The sequence below is a fragment of the Cinclus cinclus genome, chromosome 15 (genome assembly GCF_963662255.1).
Source record: "Cinclus cinclus chromosome 15, bCinCin1.1, whole genome shotgun sequence".
Classification (NCBI taxonomy): Eukaryota; Metazoa; Chordata; class Aves; order Passeriformes; family Cinclidae; genus Cinclus; species Cinclus cinclus.
The window spans coordinates 9,586,840-9,606,892 of NC_085060.1; the positions used below are offsets into that span (position 1 = coordinate 9,586,840).

Sequence of the window (20,053 nt, forward strand, 5' to 3'; positions counted from 1 at the left end):
GGTCAGGTCCTAGAAAGGAGGTGTGTTTTCTGTTTTAGGAGTAAAGCTTGGCTGGACAAGCCTTGCTCTGACTCAGTGTTAGCCTTGTTCTGAGCAGGGGATCAGATCAGAGCATGTGCTTCTCTACTACATTCCTGTGGTGGGAAGCTCTACAAATGCTTTCAGTGCTTTAGGAATTGAAGAGGCACCACATCAGAGCCTAACAAGCCAGATGTTGAATGAAATGAGAAATTACTGGAGCCATGGTTTGTGGTCTCATCCAGAGACATTTGCATGCATGGGGCACTTCTGTGTTTCTCTGACAGCAGCTCCTCAGGATGCCAAAGTGGCAGCTTCACTGTAGCACAGGAACAGCCAGGCTGGCATCCTGGGCACAACCTGGAGAGGTTGGCCCTGTGCATGTCATGGCTGAAATGCCTGTGAATGCAGATGAAACACTGTACACTGTGTGCAGTGTGAGCTCAGTAAGGAAGTGTTAATTATCTTTATCTACTGTGCTCTCAGTGTTTTCAGATAAGTGGAGCGTTGACTGAAAGGGCCATTCCTTGGCAAAGCCTGTATTTTATGTATTAGTTTCTAATCCCATTTGTTTTGTGTCAGGCAACTGCTTTTCCTTCCGAAGTCAAAGATTTGACAAAGAGAATCCGCACAGTGCTCATGGCTACTGCTCAAATGAAAGAACATGAGAAGGATCCAGAAATGTTGGTAGATCTCCAGTACAGTTTGGCCAAGTCTTACGCAAGTACCCCAGAGCTGAGGAAAACGTGGCTGGACAGCATGGCCAAGATACATGTGAAGAATGGAGACTTCTCAGAGGTAACTTGTGCAACTAAAAATGTGGTGCACAGCAGGACAGATTTACAGATGACATTTTGATAATTCCCCTTTGTGCTTTGCAGGCAGCCATGTGTTATGTTCACGTAGCAGCCCTGGTTGCAGAGTTCCTGCACAGGAAGAGTAAGTGTCTGCTGTCTGGGAGACAGAAGGAAGATGATGGTGGGGTTTGGGAGTATCAGAATCTTTTTAAAGACAAGGCTTTCTCAATTCGGTAAATTACTATTTTATAAACAAGCTAAAAATGAAAAAAAAAATTGCAGTGTATAAAGCTAGAAGGTGATGAGTACTTTTTAAGGAATGAGTGTTGTTCATACCTGTTTACTTAGACAGCCATGTTAGCATGATGCTGAGTGAAATAAGAACTGACACATCATGTCTTGGTTTAAATGTTCACTTGTATTTTATGTTAGGAGATGTATTCACAGGGGAAGGCCATGTTAAAAACTGACTCAATATGATCATCAGAATTACTACAGGCAGTACAGAAAACTGTAGAATAAAGCCATCAAAATTCAGTCAAGAAATGAGACTGCAGCCTTACCATACACATATGTATATAACAATCAGGAAAAAGGAGAGTTTTGTGGCTTAGTGCAAAACAGGAAGGAAGGACAGAGCTGTGTGTTAAGTTACAGCACATTGCAGGTTTTCTTCTAAATACCTGTTCCACAGTCGATATACTGACCCCATTTCTCATTTCCATGTAAGGGAGTAATTGCTGAAGTGGATCCTTAACATTTCAGAAAGTTAAGGCTTCATGAAAGCTGATTACATGCACTGCCTTGGCTGAAAGTTCTTCAGTGCCCTGCTCAGGAGGCTTGGAGTCCCTCCAGATTCTGTACTTTGTCTTGGCAAAGTGGGAAAAAACAGGGCTTGTTCTTGTGATATATATGCACATTTCTTGTGGCTGCAGAGGGGGGGTATTGAAAGTTCTCAATGTTTTATTTGTACACAAAAGCTGATTACCACAAGTAGTGGTAAAGGAGAACTCCTAAAAGGGAAGAGGAGCAAGTCCAAAGGAATATTAAACAAAGTTTGAAGGTTATTTCTGTCACTGCCAATCTTTTCATATATAGAGGCTGGAGGTTCAGTAAAGGCTGAACTACCCAAAGTTTTGGGGTACCTAACTGTGCTTCCTTGCTAGGAGTGTACAGTGCTATCTGCTTACCACCCAGGTCTCCAGCAATAGCTGCATAGGCATAGAGTTCCTTTTTTCCTTTTTTTTCCTGGTGCTCTGTTTTGGATTCAGTGCAACAATAATGTTGACAATACATGTCTGGTTTGGTTGTTTCTCAGTTGTGCTTACTCGAAGTCAAGGACTTCTTCAGTGTCTCATGCTGTGCCAGTGAGGAGCTACACAAAAACCTGGGAAGGAGAATAGCTGGGGCAGCTGACCTGAACTGGCCAAAGAGATATTTCACATCTCAGCGTGTCATGCCCAATGTATTAACTGTGGGAGTTACCTGGAGAGGGGTCCCCTCTGGGAATGGTTTTGACATTGGTCAATAAGTGATGAGCAACTGTGTTGTGCATCACTTGATTTTCTTGAGGTTTAGATCTCTCTCTCTCTATTATTTTTATTACTTTCATTTACTTTGTTTCAATTATTAAACTGTTCTTATCTCAACCCATGGGTTTTACTTCTTTTCCATGATTCTTCTCCCCATCTCATTAGGGTTGAGTGGGGCAGTGAGAGAGTTTTTGAGTGGCATTGATTTGCCAGCTCAGGTTAAAGTACAGCATCATGGCACATTTGAGATAATTCCACTAATCCATTTGCTTTCATCTGCTGCAGAGTTGTTTCCCAGTGGATGCACTGCCTTCAGGAAAATCACTCCCAACATTGATGAAGAAGGTGCAATGAAAGAAGATGGTGGGATGATGGATGTACATTACAGTGAGGTGAGGTCCTGTTCTGAAGATACAGGATATTTGATGCTAATCTGATTAGGATTTAGTTTTAGACTTTGTTCATGTGAGCTCTAACAAATTGCAGTTGTGCAGTGGTATCTTTAAACAAGACTGTTCCATTCCAATTTCCCAAGAGAAATCTACTCTGAAGAATTTTCTGTGTATGGTTCAGACAGGTACAACTGATGTAAGTTCTTGCCTGCTGTGTTATGCAAACGCTGATGCTGCCAGCACAGGGCAGCACAGCCAGTGTGGTCTTTCCAAGGAGGGACAGAATGAAGTCAAGCTCTGCCAGGGAGAGGTCATCTTAGGGTCCCCCTGGAGTTAGGGCTGTGCTCTAGGACACCATGGTAGCAGAACAATCCAGAAGCTGTAGCAAGACACTGGGGAAGTGGGTAGATCCACCCATGAGCCACTTCTGCACCATCCCTGTGCAGCTGCCTTGGTTTGGCCATGTAGCTGAGTGAGGTGGCCCTGCAGCCCAGCTGCTCATTCATCAAGGTTTGAGGATCCTTGGCATCACAGCCCACTCCTTGTTCCTTGGATGTGTTTCTTAGTCACACGCCTCTGATCTCCTGTGCTGTCATGTCCATACTCTCCCAGAATTTTTGCATTTTCCTAGGGAAGTAACTAAATAACCAGGACATACTTGCTGGCTATTATGCTAATGATTTATGAAGAATTAATGAACTTCTAAAAATAATTTTTCCTTTTTCTTCCTCTTCCCCTTTCCTCTCCCCAAAATTTAGAATGCCTTCAGAAAGGCCAGGAATACACAGTGTTTAAACTGATGTAACTGCAGTTGCTTATTCTGGGGTCTGATAAAAGTATCTGAGGTTTTGTCTCCTAAGTTAGAGTGTTATTAACACCACCCATTTGGTTGCTCACATAGGAGGTTCTGGTCGAGCTGCTGGAGCAGTGTATAGATGGCCTGTGGAAAGCAGAGCGTTATGAAACAATTTCTGAAGTTTCCAAACTGATCATTCCTATTTATGAAAAGCGGCGTGAATTTGAGGTGGGTATTTTGAAGTAGTTTGCATAGAGTTTTGCAGGTAATTTTCTAGACTGCTGAGAAAAAAAAAAAAAAAGGGGGATTTTTTTATTCTTGAAGTTATAAGTTGGTTTTGAAGTTACTGAATTGGTGTCAGTAAAGCACACACTGTGCTTCATTGTTGGTTATTAAAGAAATTAGTGGAAGCAGTGATCTGAAAGGTGATTATCAAAGCTAATGACACGGATGACTCTTGTTTAGTGAATAAGTATCACTTTCCTCCTGTAGAGAAAAACTGTTTTCATTCCATATGCTCATGGAAGCTAGATTCTTTTTGTGACCTGAGGTTTTTAAGGGTTAAAACCAGAATGAGAACAGTTCAAATAGAGGACTAGATCTGTGGGTAATTCAGAGGCAAGTGGAGAGGAAGGAAGCTGTTCCCAGCCTTGCTCTTTCCCACCATGTGCTGTGACCTGTGCTTCAGCTTAATGCGTGTCCCCTTTTGCTCCCTGTGCCACGACAGAACATCCAGCCACGTAGCTGAAGTTGGGGGGTGGGGGAAGCCTTACCTTGGTCTATTTTGTTCATTGAAAAGCTGTTTTTAATAAAAAAACCCCAAAAAACTTCCTGGGTAAAATACTGCCAGCTGCTCTGTGTGTGAAGGCTCAGTCAGGAAACACGCTGAGACAGTGCACTCAGCCTTCTCTCCAGGGGCAGTGGTGTTACTGCAGTCTGTGGTGCCCTGCAGACCTGACACTAAGCACTGTACTTAAAACCAGGTTCTTCAAACAAGACTGCATGAGTTCCACCTCCTTGGAAATTAAGGTTTCGATTCTCCAGAGGGTGGTGTTCAGGTATCTCAGTAGCTTCTGCTGTAAGCTAAAATGTCCTGCTTGGAAGATCCTGCTTTCATCATAATGTTAAAATCTGATTTCCAGAAACTCACCCAGCTGTACAGAACACTCCATGGAGCATATGCTAAGATATTGGAAGTAATGCACACAAGGAAGAGGCTTCTTGGAACCTTTTTCAGGGTGGCCTTTTATGGACAAGTAAGTATATACACTGGCTTGCCAGCTACTCCTCACCAGGCATCCTGGCCCCAAAAGCTGCTGCTCTGTCAGACCTGGAGTGGAAAAGCTCCTCTGGTACAGCCACCAGTGTCTGCATGAGTGTTTTGGTATTGCACACTGGAGATGAGGGTTTGTATCTGTCTCCAGGAGCACTTGATTTATTATTAAGTTTATGAATCTGCTGTTAGGCTTTTCATAAAACAACTCAGCAGTTAGGAAAATGGCTTAGTGGGTTCAGAAAACGCTGAGGGTTCTTTGGTAATTAATTGTAGGTTACACAGACACAATTTAGTGTGTATAGTATATAACTAGTAACAGTATATAACTATAACCATATATATAAACAGTGGTAGTAACAGACTTTTTTTCTACAGAAAAATGCTGCTCCCTTCTGGGTATCAGAAGAGTAAAAGGTTTTGGGGCAAAATATTTATCAGTGTTGATTACAAACATGTAGAGATAAGTGGTACTTTCGTTAGCTGAGGCAGTGAAAAGGGAGTGGTATCTGGGGCTCAGAGTCCCAGGAAGTGGCATGATCTTATCATATCTCATGATGTCTTCTGAGCTTAAAAGCAGTTGTGGTTTAATTTTTTTTTTCTCCACGTATAGCAGTTAATAAAGTGTGATACCCTCATGTCCATTCTGTCTCTGAACAACTGGCTCCTGCTTGTGGACTCATACCCAAGGGGGAGTTGCAGGACCCCTCTTTAGCAAACACCATGTAAATTATATTAGCCTTGCCTTTCTTTATTCCTTCTTTTAGAGGAGATGATGAATACCCCTGAAGCCATCATGGATTTGTACCTTTGAATGTCACTGTCACAACATATCAGAGCAGTGACTTTGGCTGCAGCAAACATGCATTTTATATTTACCCTCATATTCTCTGTAAGTTTGGATATGTAAAAAGCAAATAAAGTTAGCAACAGATAAAAGGAAACAACTGCTTAGTTTTCTAGAAGCTGGAAATAACTGGATCTACCCTTAAAATTAAGCTGTGTTGCATCCTGACAACCAGTACTTGATCCAGTTTCACACTTGAAAGCTTTTCTGGCTTTATATTCCAGCTGCACGCAGATAGCTTAGTGCTGTGTCACAAGTTCTAACTGGAACAACTCACCAAAGCATGAAGTTCCCATGCTGTTTCCATTATGGGTAAGAGTGATGATGCAAGCACAGCCTTTGATGCATTTTGGTCTCTATTTACAGTAAATACACCAAATCCCACTTCCCTGAATACAGGAGGAATTAAAGACAGGAAACACATTTCTTTTTTTTATTGCTTAAAGTCTCTTGCAGCTTACACAAATTCTTTAATTTCAGACTGTTCCTAAAACTTACATATCGTTCTGCTCCTTCTCTGTACCTTGTTTCTGTGGTTTTTTCTCCTGCCTGTCTCTTTTCAGCCTTCCAAAAGGTCAAATGCTGGCCAAACCATCTTCCACATAGTTTAGATTTCTCAGTGGTAGTACTCAAGTAATGATGTGTTGTGTTTGTGTCGGTTGAAGAATTTTTTTTGACCATTACTGAAAGAACTTATTAAACAGGCAAAATTCAGTGAGACCTTGTGAGCCATAGCCTTCCAAACCTATTTGGCTTTCTGAAATGTTAGTAGAAGTTTGCTTTACAAGCAGCAAATCTAAGATAAAAGTTTTCCAAGTGAAGAAACACAGTATTCCTCACTGCTTTTTTTTTTTTTTTTTTTTTTTGGTTAATGCCAGACATTCTTTGAGGAAGAAGATGGGAAGGAATATGTCTATAAGGAACCAAAACTGACAGGCCTCTCGGAGATCTCCTTCAGACTTCTTAAACTTTATGGAGAAAAATTTGGGTCAGAGACTGTAAAAATTATCCAGGATTCTAATAAGGTAGAGTTAAACTGCATACTCTTTGGAGCTGAAGGAAGATGACAGAGCATCCCTTCCTTCTGCCAGTGGCAGGGGAAGAGTGAGCCCTCTCCTCCTCCACCCTCTTACAAACACCTTGCTTCCAGTAGCCCCTGGCATCCTCATGCTCCTGTGTTTGGACATGTTGCATAGCTTGGTGCTGCTGTGGCTCCCAGGTGTGAATTATGGATGGGAAATTGCAATCCCCACCGTGCTGAGCCTGGTTGAAGGCATTAGAAACCAGCACAGAGCATCAGGTGACTGTAAAGTGGAATTACTTCTTGTTGCTTTGATGCTGCAAGTCAGAAAGAAAATCTCTTTGGGCCTTGCAGCCTTAGGTCCTTTCTTTCATGTGGAATACTTATTTATGCTCCCTGCAAGGGCTGTGCACACCCTTAGGCTGCAGTGGGATTTATCTGGGTTACCAAAGACAGCACTGTATGAGCACTGGATCATGGTCTGGAGGCTTTGTGGTCATACTAGAAGGACTAAGTAGCTCAGACCTGTGCTGCAGTGACGGATCAGGGGGCACGAGTGCCTACAGCAGGAGCAGCTTGTTTGGCACCAGGTGATGTATTTCTTGTGCCACACCTCCTTGTCTTATCTGCTGGTGGATGGTTGGACATCCCAGCTGAGGGCAAAATGAGCATTTGGTGTGTCACTGGTCTTCATGCAGTGAGGCCAGGGGAGCAGGGAATTACTTTAAATCAGATCCCAGTGAACAGGTTAGCCAATTATAACTTACTAACCTTTGCTCTTCCTGTGAGTAACCATCTTATTTCATAGGTCAACATTAAAGACCTTGATCCCAAGTATGCCCATATTCAAGTGACTTATGTGAAGCCCTACTTTGAAGACAAAGAAATGTCTGAAAGAAAAACTGAATTTGAAAGAAATCATAATATCAATAGATTTGTATTTGAGACTCCTTACACTTTATCTGGAAAAAAGCATGGCAGTGTGGAAGAACAATGTAAAAAAAGGACCATTCTAACTAGTAAGTACAAATATCTGAGCATGAGACAGTATCAGTAACTATTAGGAGACTCTCCTAGCTCATGAAAATATTCCAGAAGTGTGACAAATTCTCTCAGCTTAATCAAAATTGTAAGACAATATTTTGGTGGGGGCGGGAGGGGGATTTACCTTGTGTTTTTATGCGCATATTTTTATAGATTAAAAAATTGTACTGGTAAATTACAGCCTTGTTTAGGATTTCACATCCCCAAGGGCAGGAATCTGCTTGTATATGTTCTGTGAAGAGTACTCCTATGTACTGCATGACTTTTCAATCTGTACCTTTCTTTTGCTGTTTCTGCTAGCTTTGAACTCCTTTCCATATGTTAAGAAGAGAATTCCGGTCAATTATGAACATCAGGTTAATTTAAAACCAATTGATGTCGCTACTGATGAAATAAAGGACAAGACAGCAGAGCTGCAGAAACTCTGCAGCTCTGCTGGTGATGTTGACATGATCCAGCTGCAGCTCAAATTGCAGGGCTGTGTTTCTGTGCAGGTCAGTCTGTTTGATGTCTGTTCAGAGTTGCCTTTGCATACACAGCTCAGGGTGAGGCATTGTCACAGCACCTTTACTTTCCAGAAATCATTAACTACCCGAGTTTCAGGGCTGCAGCCTGCAGCACAGCCTCCAGCACAGCCTCCCTGTCACGTTCAGTGCTAGCAAGGGCTGGCTCACGGGAATAAACATTTTCTCCAGTGGTGTTTACACTGGCAAGTCCAAGTGTAATTGCACATTAATCGGCCATAAGTAATTGCTGAAATATACTTAAGTCTTGAAGTTTGTACTGTAAGAATCAGGCACAAAAAGCCTGGCTTCTCAAGCTAGATAAGTGACCTTAGGACTCAGACTGTGCTGCTTTTCCTCATGGAAATAAGAGGAAAATATGAGGAAACAAACTTAACATCTCTTTTTATTTCAGCAGCAGTTCTAGCATAAATTATTTCTTCTTTCTTTCTAGGTTAATGCTGGTCCTCTGGCCTATGCCAGAGCTTTCCTAAGCGATAGCCAGTCCAACAAATATCCTGCTAAGAAAGTGAATGAGTTAAAAGAAATGTTCAGGTAGGATTTCTAATGTAATAAAAACTAGCAGCTGGCTGGAAGATGGTATCTGCTTTGATTATATTTTTGTCTGTCTCCAAACTCAGCAGATGCTGGATACTTAGATATGCCTTACAAAGATCCAAGTCTCATGGGGTTGTGGGTGCTCACACATATGAAAAAAGCCAATGGAATTATATATATATCAAGAGTTGCCAACTCCAGGGCTGTGCTCTCCATGGGGAGATTTGCTTGAATGCTTGTTTCAACAGTTTGTGTGGGTATTTGAGATTGTGACATGAAGTATGTTTGAAAACCAGAGGTCTCGCAGTCCAGTGTTCAGGGGTCCTTGATATTGTGCATTGTTTACCAGTTTTTCCAAGGGGATTTTTTGCTAACTAATGATGAACTTGAAATATTTTAAGCAAATCCTTTCCCAGTGTATGGAAGAGCACTGTTCTTGTTTCTGTTGCTAATTTTCAAAACTGTGTGGCTTGCACGTGTTTTTCCAATTTCTGTCCCTTAGAGTAAGTTTTGCCTCCCACTTGAAAGTGTCCCACAAGATATGATTAGGCAACTCTTGTTTCACCTCAGGGTGATGAGTCTTTTCCACACTCTTTTCTGGACCTCTCGGATGTAACCAGTTGTCCACCAGCCCCTGCATTTTTTGCTCAGTGAAATTACTCCCATTTCACCTATTTCCCCATTCTCATTGTTTGAGGAAAGCAGCATTTGGACTAATGCCATTCTACTTCGTGTATCAAGTAACCTGGCAATCAGGGAGCAATCACTGAAAACATGCCATGCATGGTTTCACTTCCCAGCCTTGCAGTGCAAACACAATTTCCATTTCAGTAGTGAATGTATTTTTATTGAGTTTTGTAAAGAAAGGAAAATATTTGTATTAAATGAAGTAAAGAATGAACAACAGACCCCAGAAAGAGCATTACAGCTCCCCGTGGTGTGAACTTCCTTCTGGAGGGTGTCTCTGCTGTCAGGAGCCTGACCTCTGACAGCCCTGCCGTGTCAAGCACACCCAGCTCTGGCCAGCCCTGCAGGACTGTCTGTCCCATCTACTGAGGATCCAGGCTCAAAGGAGCTCCAGCAGAAAGCCCATGCCTATGCTGCAGTCCCTCTTTATCCCCTGATTCACTGTGCCAGGGATACTCCTGGAATATGTCTTGCCCCAAACACTGGAGAAAAAGGGGTGGGAAATACTGAGATTTGCCTGACTGTTCTGTTGCTTGCTTTGGTAGGAGTCTGGACTATTGTAATGCTCCATGTTCATTCCTTTCCTCCCCAGAAAGTTTATCCAAGCCTGTGGAATTGCTCTGGAGCTCAACGAGCGTCTCATTAAGGAGGATCAAGTGGAGTACCATGAGGGGTTAAAATCAAACTTTCAGGATATGGTTAAAGAGCTTTCTGACATCATCCATGAACAGGCACGTGCTGCATGGTGGGAGCCCACGGAGGTGGCTCTCTGTGCTTGAAAACTGGCTGAGCTGAAAACTGGCTGGGAACTGAAAATGTGATCACTCCTCATGTTCTGTAGCTGAATATAAATGGGCGAGTAAGCAAATGTGGAAATTAAGCAGTAGATTTGGTGGATTCCTAAAACTGCTTTCTTTGACTGAAAGTTTCAGCCTGATGTTGGGGTTCACGGTGCTGCAGGGTAGAGTCTTGAGTGACAGACCACTGCCTGCCGTGGTCATCAGAAATCCTACTCCACATTCTGTGTCATGTCTGAAAATTATAAAGGGGTCACAGGTCAAAGTTCTCTGGCAGAATTTCCATTTGCTCAGTTATATCCAGTTTTTGGGTTTTAAAAAAGATGTTATTTTTCCTTATGTATGTTTTTTTATAATTTTTGCCTAATGCCAACGTGCCATTTATGTGCACTGTTAAAATTCGTGTTAATTTATCTGATCTGTGATTTTATATTTTCTTGGATATTTCTAGGAAAATGCATATGAATAGTAGCATAAGAGAGGTGAGAGATTCAAAGAGCACTTGTACTTCTGTCTAGTATCATGCCATGAAATTAGATGAGAACTGGCTTTCTGAAGGTCCATACTTCTGCTCTTTAATTTTGCCTTCATTATGACAAAATAAATTTTGTAGATTTATAGCATTAAGGATATAAAATCAATAGTGTAGACTGCTTTGTGGTCCACAGAACTTGAAATTTAGAGGAATGCTTTCAGGATCTCCCAGTTAGTCAATATACAGTCTCTGTGTGACTATGAATTAAAGATGCAACATGTTAACTCACTAAAAATAGATAGACAAATTCCACAGCCAGTTAAGTAGCTGTTCACACTAATTGAAAAATCTGCAAGTGGCAAAATAATGCAACTGCACCAGGCTGCTGTTTGTAAATAAGGTTAATTTACAATAAAATAATGCTTATGGAAATCAGAGTCTTGTTATGGAAGAGTACAATATCATTTCAGGGAAACAGTCTTGTGGTGGGGATGAATTTTGTTGTAGGAGTGTAGGGATGGATCTGTCTGCAAATGACTGCTGCATTCCTGTTGCATTTGTTGGATTCTCCTTCTGCTCATGGCCACCATTTTTTTAGTGTGCGAACTGTTGATTTTGGACATTTGCCACACTGTTTTTTTTCATTGCCACTTGCATACTTGCATACTCCCCTACTGAACTTTGCTCAGAGAGGTTTGTTCATAAGAGCTGCCACCTGCTTACTCTAAGCTGTTTTGCCAGTGCCAAGACATCCAATTTGCATGCAGCTGCTGGAACTTCTGTGGCTTTTGAATTTTGCAATAGTCAAATCAAAACCAAATCACTCAGTCCTGCACGGTTGAAGTACAATAGTTTAGATTATTTTAGAACAAAGAAGCATTGTTAAAACACACCCCGTTACCTCAATAGATTTATCCACTGCTGTGTTGTCTTTGCTTAACGGGCAAAATATGACTGAAATGTCCAAGTGAAGAGCTCCCTGGAAAGAATATATTTTTCACTTTCTTCTTGTGATAGCTCAAAAGACATCTTAAAATACCATGTTTATGAACACTTCATGGTTGCACAACATTATGTACAACAGCTGCCTTGAGCTTTGCATTGCCATCAAATGACCTAATATCTAACAAATTCAACCTAATGGAATAAGTTTTCTTATTTTGCAACATCAGTTGAATGTAAAAAGTATAGTGCATTAACTTAATGTTCTCACTACAAATAAGATACACTTTTCTAAATATTGCCAGTGTCCTGAAGCAGCACAGGCAGTGCTCTTTGTTTGTGATAAAAGAGCAGATGAGTAATCACTGGGTCACCCTGTGACCTATTTACAGATCTTTTAAGCTAAAATGTAAACACAAAAAATTGATAAACTTCAGCTGAACAGATCCTGGAAATTTCAGAGGCTGGTGGAAATCTGGATGTCCAAAGGCTATTTGTGATGGCCAGTGATGCCAGTTTCTGTAATACAATTTCAAGGTAACTAACTTGACTGGTGAGCCACACGGTGAAAATAAATACAGTCAGTTCTGCCATTCCAGCTGGATCCTGTGCTGTCAGAGTGTCCTTCAGGCTACAAAGTACAAAATCTGGACACACAGGTGGGGAGCATCTGTGGGATTTAGCTGCATGTACTCCCTATGCTCACAAGAAAACCTATTATAATTCTGTTACTGCTGAGACCTAGTAAAAAAATTGTTCTACGGAGAACTGTTTCTTTCCTACAGTGCATAGTTGCAACTAAAAGTGATCCAGTAATGCACAGAATGGTGTGTATATTAATGCTAAAGAACTCACTAAACTGCTCTTCTCTCTCATTTCTTTGTTATGCTGCCTTTGTGAAACAGCTTTGAAGACAAGGTTGGATATCTCTTTTGCATATCTTTTTAAACATCTTGATTATCGTAATGAAGTGAAACCTGTACTGACTTTGTGATTGTTTTGCCTTGTTTAGATCTATCATGAAGACACAATGCATTCACCATGGATGCAGGACTCTCTTCATGTCTTCTGTGCGATCAGCGGAACCTCTGGTGATGGAAGTTACTGCTCACTCAGATCCACTGCTGACATCTAAACATATCAGTCATATCTTACAGGGCCTTCTCAGGAATTCTTGGAACTGTACAAAGGATGTTTAAAACCATCCATAATGAGCAAAGATTGAATTGTGGGGTGGTTTGGCTTGTTTTGCTTTGTTTTTTTTTTTTTTTTTTTCCCCCACAGAAAAAGTTCCATGCTTTCAAACAGGGTGCTTGCTTATTTTGCTGAGCAACATTGGAAGTGCCTGGACATTGCACCACTGTGCTTGTTTTCTAATATTTTTTTTTTAAGCTAGCAGGCCATGGAAAGTCAATTATCTAAATACATGTTGATTGCTGAACTATGAATCGAATCAATGACATACTGTGTAAAGTTGTACAATGGAATATAATAAAATGTAAAACTACTTTGTAAATAGGAGTATAGAGTATATAAAAATTAGCATTAGAACATAATTGCTGCTAAAAGCTTTGTTGGACAAGGGGACATGAAGGAAAAATTGTATTTACTGGTAAGAGACCTGTCTCTTCTAAAAAGTGACCTGGGGTCTACATACTCCTGTTGCACTCAATGAGAGTAAATTTGCCCTAGTCTGGAATAATTAATACCTAAGTTAGAAATTATAATTTTCATACATCCTCAGAGCAGATATTTCTAAAGTAATCTCCATGGAAGTTGAGCTTTCTGTAGCTGATTCCAATTTTGGGTAACCTTTCACAGCTGCAGGAGAGGATGGATTGTACTCACTGAGAGCAAACCTAAGAGATGTGCCATTTGATACGAGTTTTCTCCTGCTTGCCACTCATGGTCTCACACAGACAGAAACTCTGAGAACATCTTAAGTTGAGTTGGAAATTACAAGATGTTTTAAAAACTTTCGGAAAAAAATCTAACAATCAGAGAGATGTGGTTTAAAAAACTGGAGTACCTCAAAATAACTTGTGCAAAATTGAAGGATTTGTTAGCACCACAAGTCATGCATGTTGCCTCCTGTTAAGCAGATCTGTTCTCTGAAAGCTCATTGTTTTTGTCTGATAGGTGGTTGGAGAAAATGTATTTTACACAATTCTTTTATTCCTTCTTCCCCGTCCCAAAGCTTTCATACATTCTCTGCCTCTTTTTTAATAATACACTTCAGATTCAGGAAGAAGAACACAGTTCAGTAATTCTTTTATCCAGCAACATTTTTAATATTGTTTTTCAAAATCCTGTCAATTGTAAATATGGTTCCAGTAGTTCATATGGGAAGGGTGGGAGTTTTAAGGGTATGTAACAAAATGCCATAATAAAAGGTCTCCAGCAGGGTATTTAGCTTGGCTGTAGTGTCTATAAAATGTTAAGCTTCTAAATCTTTATGACAAAAAATATCTTCTAATAGTAACTGGACCAAAATATTTATTATGCATGATTCTAAATACTTATCTTACTCGTGTTCTGAGAAAATACTGTCAGGATCCGAAAATTCACCCATTAGCTATTTCAAGCAAAATTCAGATGTACCTATAACAAACCAGCCACATTTCTGCTTCTGTGTGCTTCTGTGCCAGACAGGCTCTAAATTTAGCACAAACTTCCAGTAAGAGGAAGAGAGACTATGTGTAAATATGATTAGCACCTTCCTGATTGTTATCTTTCAACAAATAATATTTAAAAGCTGAGAGTTTTCCAAATTCCTTTACTAAGAGGTGTGAAGCTCATTAATAGTCAATCCAATACAAGATACTTTTGTAGCTAATTGACCTCTAAATATCAGTAGCAAAGGTATATCTTGACTACAGAAGATGTATGAGATACAGACATCCAAAAGCTACTGCACTTTCAAATAAGAAAGAGCTATAGCTCTTCCAAATACTACAGGTAACCTAGTAGTTTTCCTGGATTTGCAGGAGATCCTTATGCATGTTTTTTGATGTCCTTAATGTTCTGAGATAATATCATTGGCTGAATTTTCAGTTTATATTCTTTATTTTTACTGGAATTCCAGTGAAATTCTTATTTGTATCTAAAGCTGTCTTTAATGGTCCAAGGTGAGTTTTTGTCTCAACTTCTGAAACTTGATATTGGAGTTGTCCTGTCATTTCACTGGGAATACTGGAAAGCTGTCTCAGTAATTTGGCCAAAAAAGAAGTGCTTAATACCAGTCCAATTAAAATATATACAGTCACTGCATTTCAGAAGGATACACTTATTTACAGTTTTAATGAATTACAAAAATTACATGCCCTAAGGATTATCCTTCTGTCCTGCTAAATAATTTTTCTGGATCTTTCTACAGAAAAATCTCCTTTTTAGATAGGTTATAAAAAGACTGGTAACAAACTAACTTGTTTTTCCTTTATCTAATCACCAATCTAGAAAGGATGAGGAGTGACCATTATTTTGCAGATGTTTTTGGGCAATGGTGCCAAGAAGATGATCACATTTTCTCTATCTGTCCTTTTCTTATTTAATGTCCCAGTTTAGAGAAATCCTCCAGATCTTTTCTAATTTATGGCTGGAAGAGCTTAATTCACAGATAGAGCTGGAGAGTGTACTGAGTACCTGCCTGTTTTATGTGGCTGATACTCTCACTGGGTACATCCTACTTGCTCCCTGTTTGTGAAGAATACAAGTGTCTATTGTTCATTAACATTTTGATTTTCTTATATTGCCTAAGGAATGACAGGAATATTTTAGTCTTAAAAATTAGTGGAACATATTTCAAATTACATCCTGGCACACACTCTTTCTATACCTCAGTTTGGCTACATTGCATATTTTATTTGCATGCCTCTAATTATTTTTGCTGCAAAACTGCTGTGTAACACATCAGTTCTTCAGAATGGATGCCTTGATAATTTTGTATAAAAGGAAAAGAGATGGGATGAAGTATCTGTGAGGATTAAGAGGAGTTGGCTACTCTCAGTATCAGGATTGGTTTGGATAATGGGATGTGTCAAAGCCAGATGGTTTGCAAATAGGACATACAAAGCAACAAAGGGTCTGCCAGTATTTTATGTACAAGAACTTGCTTTTAGAGATTTACAGAGTAAGCAAAGTGTAAACATTTTCTTTCTTGGACCTACTGCTTTTTTCTCTGCAGAGGGATTAGAAAGTATCATTTTAAGAAAAATAGCCACAGAGGTCCATTTCCTTCCCCTCAAAAAAAAAAAATAAAAATCTGGAATGAAGAACTTACTGCAGCAAATTATGTATTTTTACATATTATTTGGTGTTCTAAACTTCTTCTGATATCAGGACTTTTCATGAGACAGGCCAGCAAATGAAAAATCATGGATGAGAGAATACCTGTAGTGTGTAATGTTTGGTTTTGTTCCAGAAGACTTTTGAACATGGTATTTTGTTATAGAATAAGACTTTACATAAGCATAATACCTTTGTCTCAAAGTAGGTAAAATATTTTTGTTTTCTCCTTCTAAAGAGACTAAATTGCATGGAGTCCACATTATGATTTGAGTAACTTGGCCCAAAAGAACTGGAGAAGAACGTAAGTGGAAATTATGGGCTCAAAAATGTAATAGAAATAAAACTACATCTTACTCAATTTCCCCAGCTGAGGAGAATAGCACATGTTGGTCTGATGTTCACTGTGTTGAGTTCTCTAACTAAAAAAGGGTTCTTCCTGTGTTGAGGAGCACTGTGTACAGCTAATTTTTATGCAACCACAGACTGTAGTTTCAAATTATATGCTTGTGCCAAGCAGTGGTGAACCAATTGTGATGTACAAATAGTACTTCACCTGGATGTAATTTACTCTCTTCTCATGTAAATCTTACACCTGCTGCTCCATAAGCATAACAGGAGTGCTTTTATCCTGCGTGTTGTACCTAAGAGTGTTGTACAAGCCCTGTTTAACCTTCTGTGTGTGAAAGAACAGCACCTCCTATTTGCTTCAGTTCTTAGCTGCTGTACTGGACACAGAGGATGAACAGAGCTGCTCAAGCGCTTCCTGAGACCAGCCATCCTACATTGCTCTTTTTACTTTCTTTTTCTTGAATAATGAATAATTTTGATGAGAAGCCAGGGAGAAAAATCACATAGCAGTCAAGTTCAGAGTTTATTCCAGGTCAAAATAAAAGACTATACTAACAGGAAAAATAAGAGTTTCAATAAACAAGTTTTGCCTAGGGTTTTATGGTTTTTATTTTTTTTTTTCTTAATTTCACAGAGCAGGGTGAGTGATCAAAAGCTAATACCAGTGTAAGATTCATGGGACTAAACCCTAGTGCACCGAGCTATCACATATGTACCCACTATAGAATACCAAAATAAATCTTCAAATATGTAGGTACACCAAATGAAATGGTGAACACTAAATTATTCGGCAACAAAGAGAACATGTTAACTTAAAAATCTTGAAGGAGTATGAGAACCACAACACCCAGCTAAGGGAAATCCCAAAAGCATAATTCATCTGAAAAACAGAGACAATCATACACAGGAATTTATCAATAGAAACAAGATGTGAATCACAAGTAAGGAAACATCACAGCAGATAACCCTACTTTCCTAAAGAATATCCAGTAAGTTTGTGGTTGGGTTTTTGCTCTGTTCTGGAATGACAATTTTCAAACTCACACTTTTGCTCTTTGGAGATGTATTCATTGTTGCTCTTCTTCAACTAACTCAACTTACAAGTTGTTTAGACTAATGTATATGCCCAGGCAGTTGTGCCAACTCTTACATGATGTAATGTAAGTCGGGTGTAATCACCAGAGGATAAAGGACAAACTGCTTTTTCTACTTCTGTCTTCTGAGGCTTTTGTATGGGGTTCTTGCAAGCCTTGTTCAAACAGCTGTAAGCCAGGTTTATGCCTTGCCTCCCTTGGTGGGTAAAGGAGTTACTCCCTTGCCAAATAAATAGGTAAATTAAATAGATCTTAATACTTAGGGAACAGTGAGCAGAAAAGTTGATGCATGGGCTTGTAATAGAAATTATTGGGGGGGGATACAATATTTGCACAAACATGTTTGGTTCCATGTCCACTCAAAGGTGCTCTTCAAAGGAGGTGGGTTTTATTCCACATAATTTCTCATTTCCAGCAGGGTTTGGGCAGTAGTTCAGAGTTTTACAGAGTTCATGTCTATTGTGAACACGTATCACAAAATTCTAGATGTCCCCAAAGAACACAGAACAAAGAACACGACAAAGGTCAAGAAGTGAGAAGCCACATGAGTCAGACTGGGTTTTTTTCAACACAGTTTTGGATTTTTGTGCCTCAGATACAGCTATATTCTATTTGAGCCATTTTTTGAACTGTCTCCAGCCATGAAGAGCCTGTAATTATCTCGGCTGACACCTAAAGTATTTACAGAAGCTGCTGCAAAATCAGAAAGGAGGAATCTCAGTATTGGTGTGGAACAACTTCTGGTCCCCAAAAGGGACAGTTCCCCATTGCCCTGTGCTGCTAATAATTGTTGACTTACTAATTGTGCAGACATGGCAGGCATTGGCAGCATTTGATAATCTAATTTAGGGAACACGCACAGGAAAAATCATTGGATTTTTGTTTTATTGCGTCTGCAAACTCACTGCATGGCCCTACAATCACTGGCTTTGTGTGGGTGGAAAAGGCAGGAACACATGGCCAAGGGCAGGTCAGTAAGATGACTGTAAATCAGTTTATGCCAAACTTGAAGCCATACCCCAAGTACTTGTTCAACAGATCATTTGAAAGATAGCTCAGGTGTGTTTCTACGAGTCCCAGTCACCAGCGCAGTGGCTCACAAGAACGTGAACGAGCATGAGGTTTGCAACAGAAAGCTGCACGACAGGACTCAGTGAGATTGAGAAATGGGAAATCTCTGGTGAGTGGCAGAGATCAAAGGCTCTGGCAGCGGTTGTGATTGCCCTGAATTGGGATGGGAATGTGACAACGAGTTGCGCACTGGAGAAGGGAGAGAGAGGGGGGAAAAGTGTTTCAGCTGCCGACAGCACTGATGGGCAGGCAGCCAAAAGCAGTGAACGACTGCGTGAGTGCTTGGCATTGGCTCTGCTGGGAGAAGGAGTGGACAAAACAGAAAGAAGGAAGGAAAGAAAACATCAGCAAGGAAACTGAAAGCAGGAGAGGGGTTGTTTGGATCAGTTCGGCTCTACAAATGTTCTCACTAGCCGGCGTAGTCCACGCTCGCTCTACGGAGTTGCGCAATCCGATCTCCGTCACACAGCTTAAATGTTCCACATCCTGGAACTTTAAACCACATTTTTCTTTGATTATAATTGCAGGTCCTTGGGCACTTTCTAACAGCAACTAGAAGTCCTCTTATTTCACAGGGAAATAAACAGGCAGAAAAGAAAAAAAAGCCCAATATTAACACAGGATATTCCCCACCCTGCCATAAAAAGGTCCACTTCCCTTTTTCTAGAATGAGTGTCTAAAATGCAGATGAACTCTCTCAAAACTCTTTGAGGAGCTGAGTAAATACTGAAACATTCTGTTTGGTTAGGAATAAGGTAGTTTTACTAACAAATTTTGGGTTGCCTTGAAACTCAGCCAAGTTTCCTCCCTGCTGGATCTGTACTATTTTTAGAATACCTGTATTTGGTTGGTAACAAGCTTGCTAGCTACTACAAAATTCTAGTTGAGAAGGAACAGCCTTACCCGAAATATTTTATTCTCCTGAAATTTATCAAAGTAGCACTAATGTCCTATTCCAAATTCTGGGAAAATTTTGGATAACTTGGTGCATCACACCCATAAACGTGAGAGCAAAATTCCAAGTGACCATATTGTATTTGGAAGGGGCTGAAGAGTGAGTTTGGGAAAGTTTGTGGAAGGCAGATCTGAAAACAAAGAATTTTTAGCACAGATGAGAGCTATAGAAATTAGCTGAATTTTCAGGAGGGATTTCGAAAAGAGCATTCTGCTGGGATTGAATAACTGCTTCGACACCAAGAGAACTTCTCGGGGATGTGCTAACTCAGCTGCTTTCCTGGGAGAGGATATGAACCATACCCCGTGGGGGGCACGGCTCAGTAGCCGTAGCAGAAAACTGTGAAGCCGGTTGTAAAAGGAAAACGACTTTGACTCACAGAATGAGATCTTCGTGAGTCTGTGGCTGCGCTGCGGCGCCATGTGAGGGGGCACGGAGGGCACGGGGCCGGTGGCGGGACAGCGGCACGGAGCGGGTGCGGTCCCCGCAGGGGCTGTGCGGGCACCGCGGCATCGCCTCGGCTCTGCGATTGCGGCACGGCCAAGTCCGGGCTAGGGGGAGGCACCGACGGCTCCAGTGGAAGGGAACTCGGTGATCTCAGGGCCTTTTCCAACAG

General features: G+C 40.6%; 1 protein-coding gene across 3 annotated transcripts in view; it reads left to right on the forward strand.

Moving 5' to 3' along the window:
* Positions 1 to 13,695, forward strand: part of DOCK11 (dedicator of cytokinesis 11) — a 77,251-nt gene extending 63,556 nt beyond the window's left edge. For all 3 annotated transcript variants that reach the window (XM_062503016.1, XM_062503017.1, XM_062503018.1), the window contains 11 exons: positions 601 to 816; positions 900 to 957; positions 2,633 to 2,739; positions 3,641 to 3,763; positions 4,678 to 4,791; positions 6,534 to 6,680; positions 7,485 to 7,695; positions 8,021 to 8,214; positions 8,678 to 8,778; positions 10,061 to 10,199; positions 12,695 to 13,695. In XM_062503016.1, coding sequence (XP_062359000.1) covers positions 601 to 816; positions 900 to 957; positions 2,633 to 2,739; positions 3,641 to 3,763; positions 4,678 to 4,791; positions 6,534 to 6,680; positions 7,485 to 7,695; positions 8,021 to 8,214; positions 8,678 to 8,778; positions 10,061 to 10,199; positions 12,695 to 12,817 — 1,533 coding nt within the window. In that variant the 3' untranslated portion in view covers positions 12,818 to 13,695. The remainder of the gene's footprint in view (positions 1 to 600; positions 817 to 899; positions 958 to 2,632; positions 2,740 to 3,640; positions 3,764 to 4,677; positions 4,792 to 6,533; positions 6,681 to 7,484; positions 7,696 to 8,020; positions 8,215 to 8,677; positions 8,779 to 10,060; positions 10,200 to 12,694) is intronic.
* Positions 13,696 to 20,053: the final 6,358 nt, after the last annotated feature.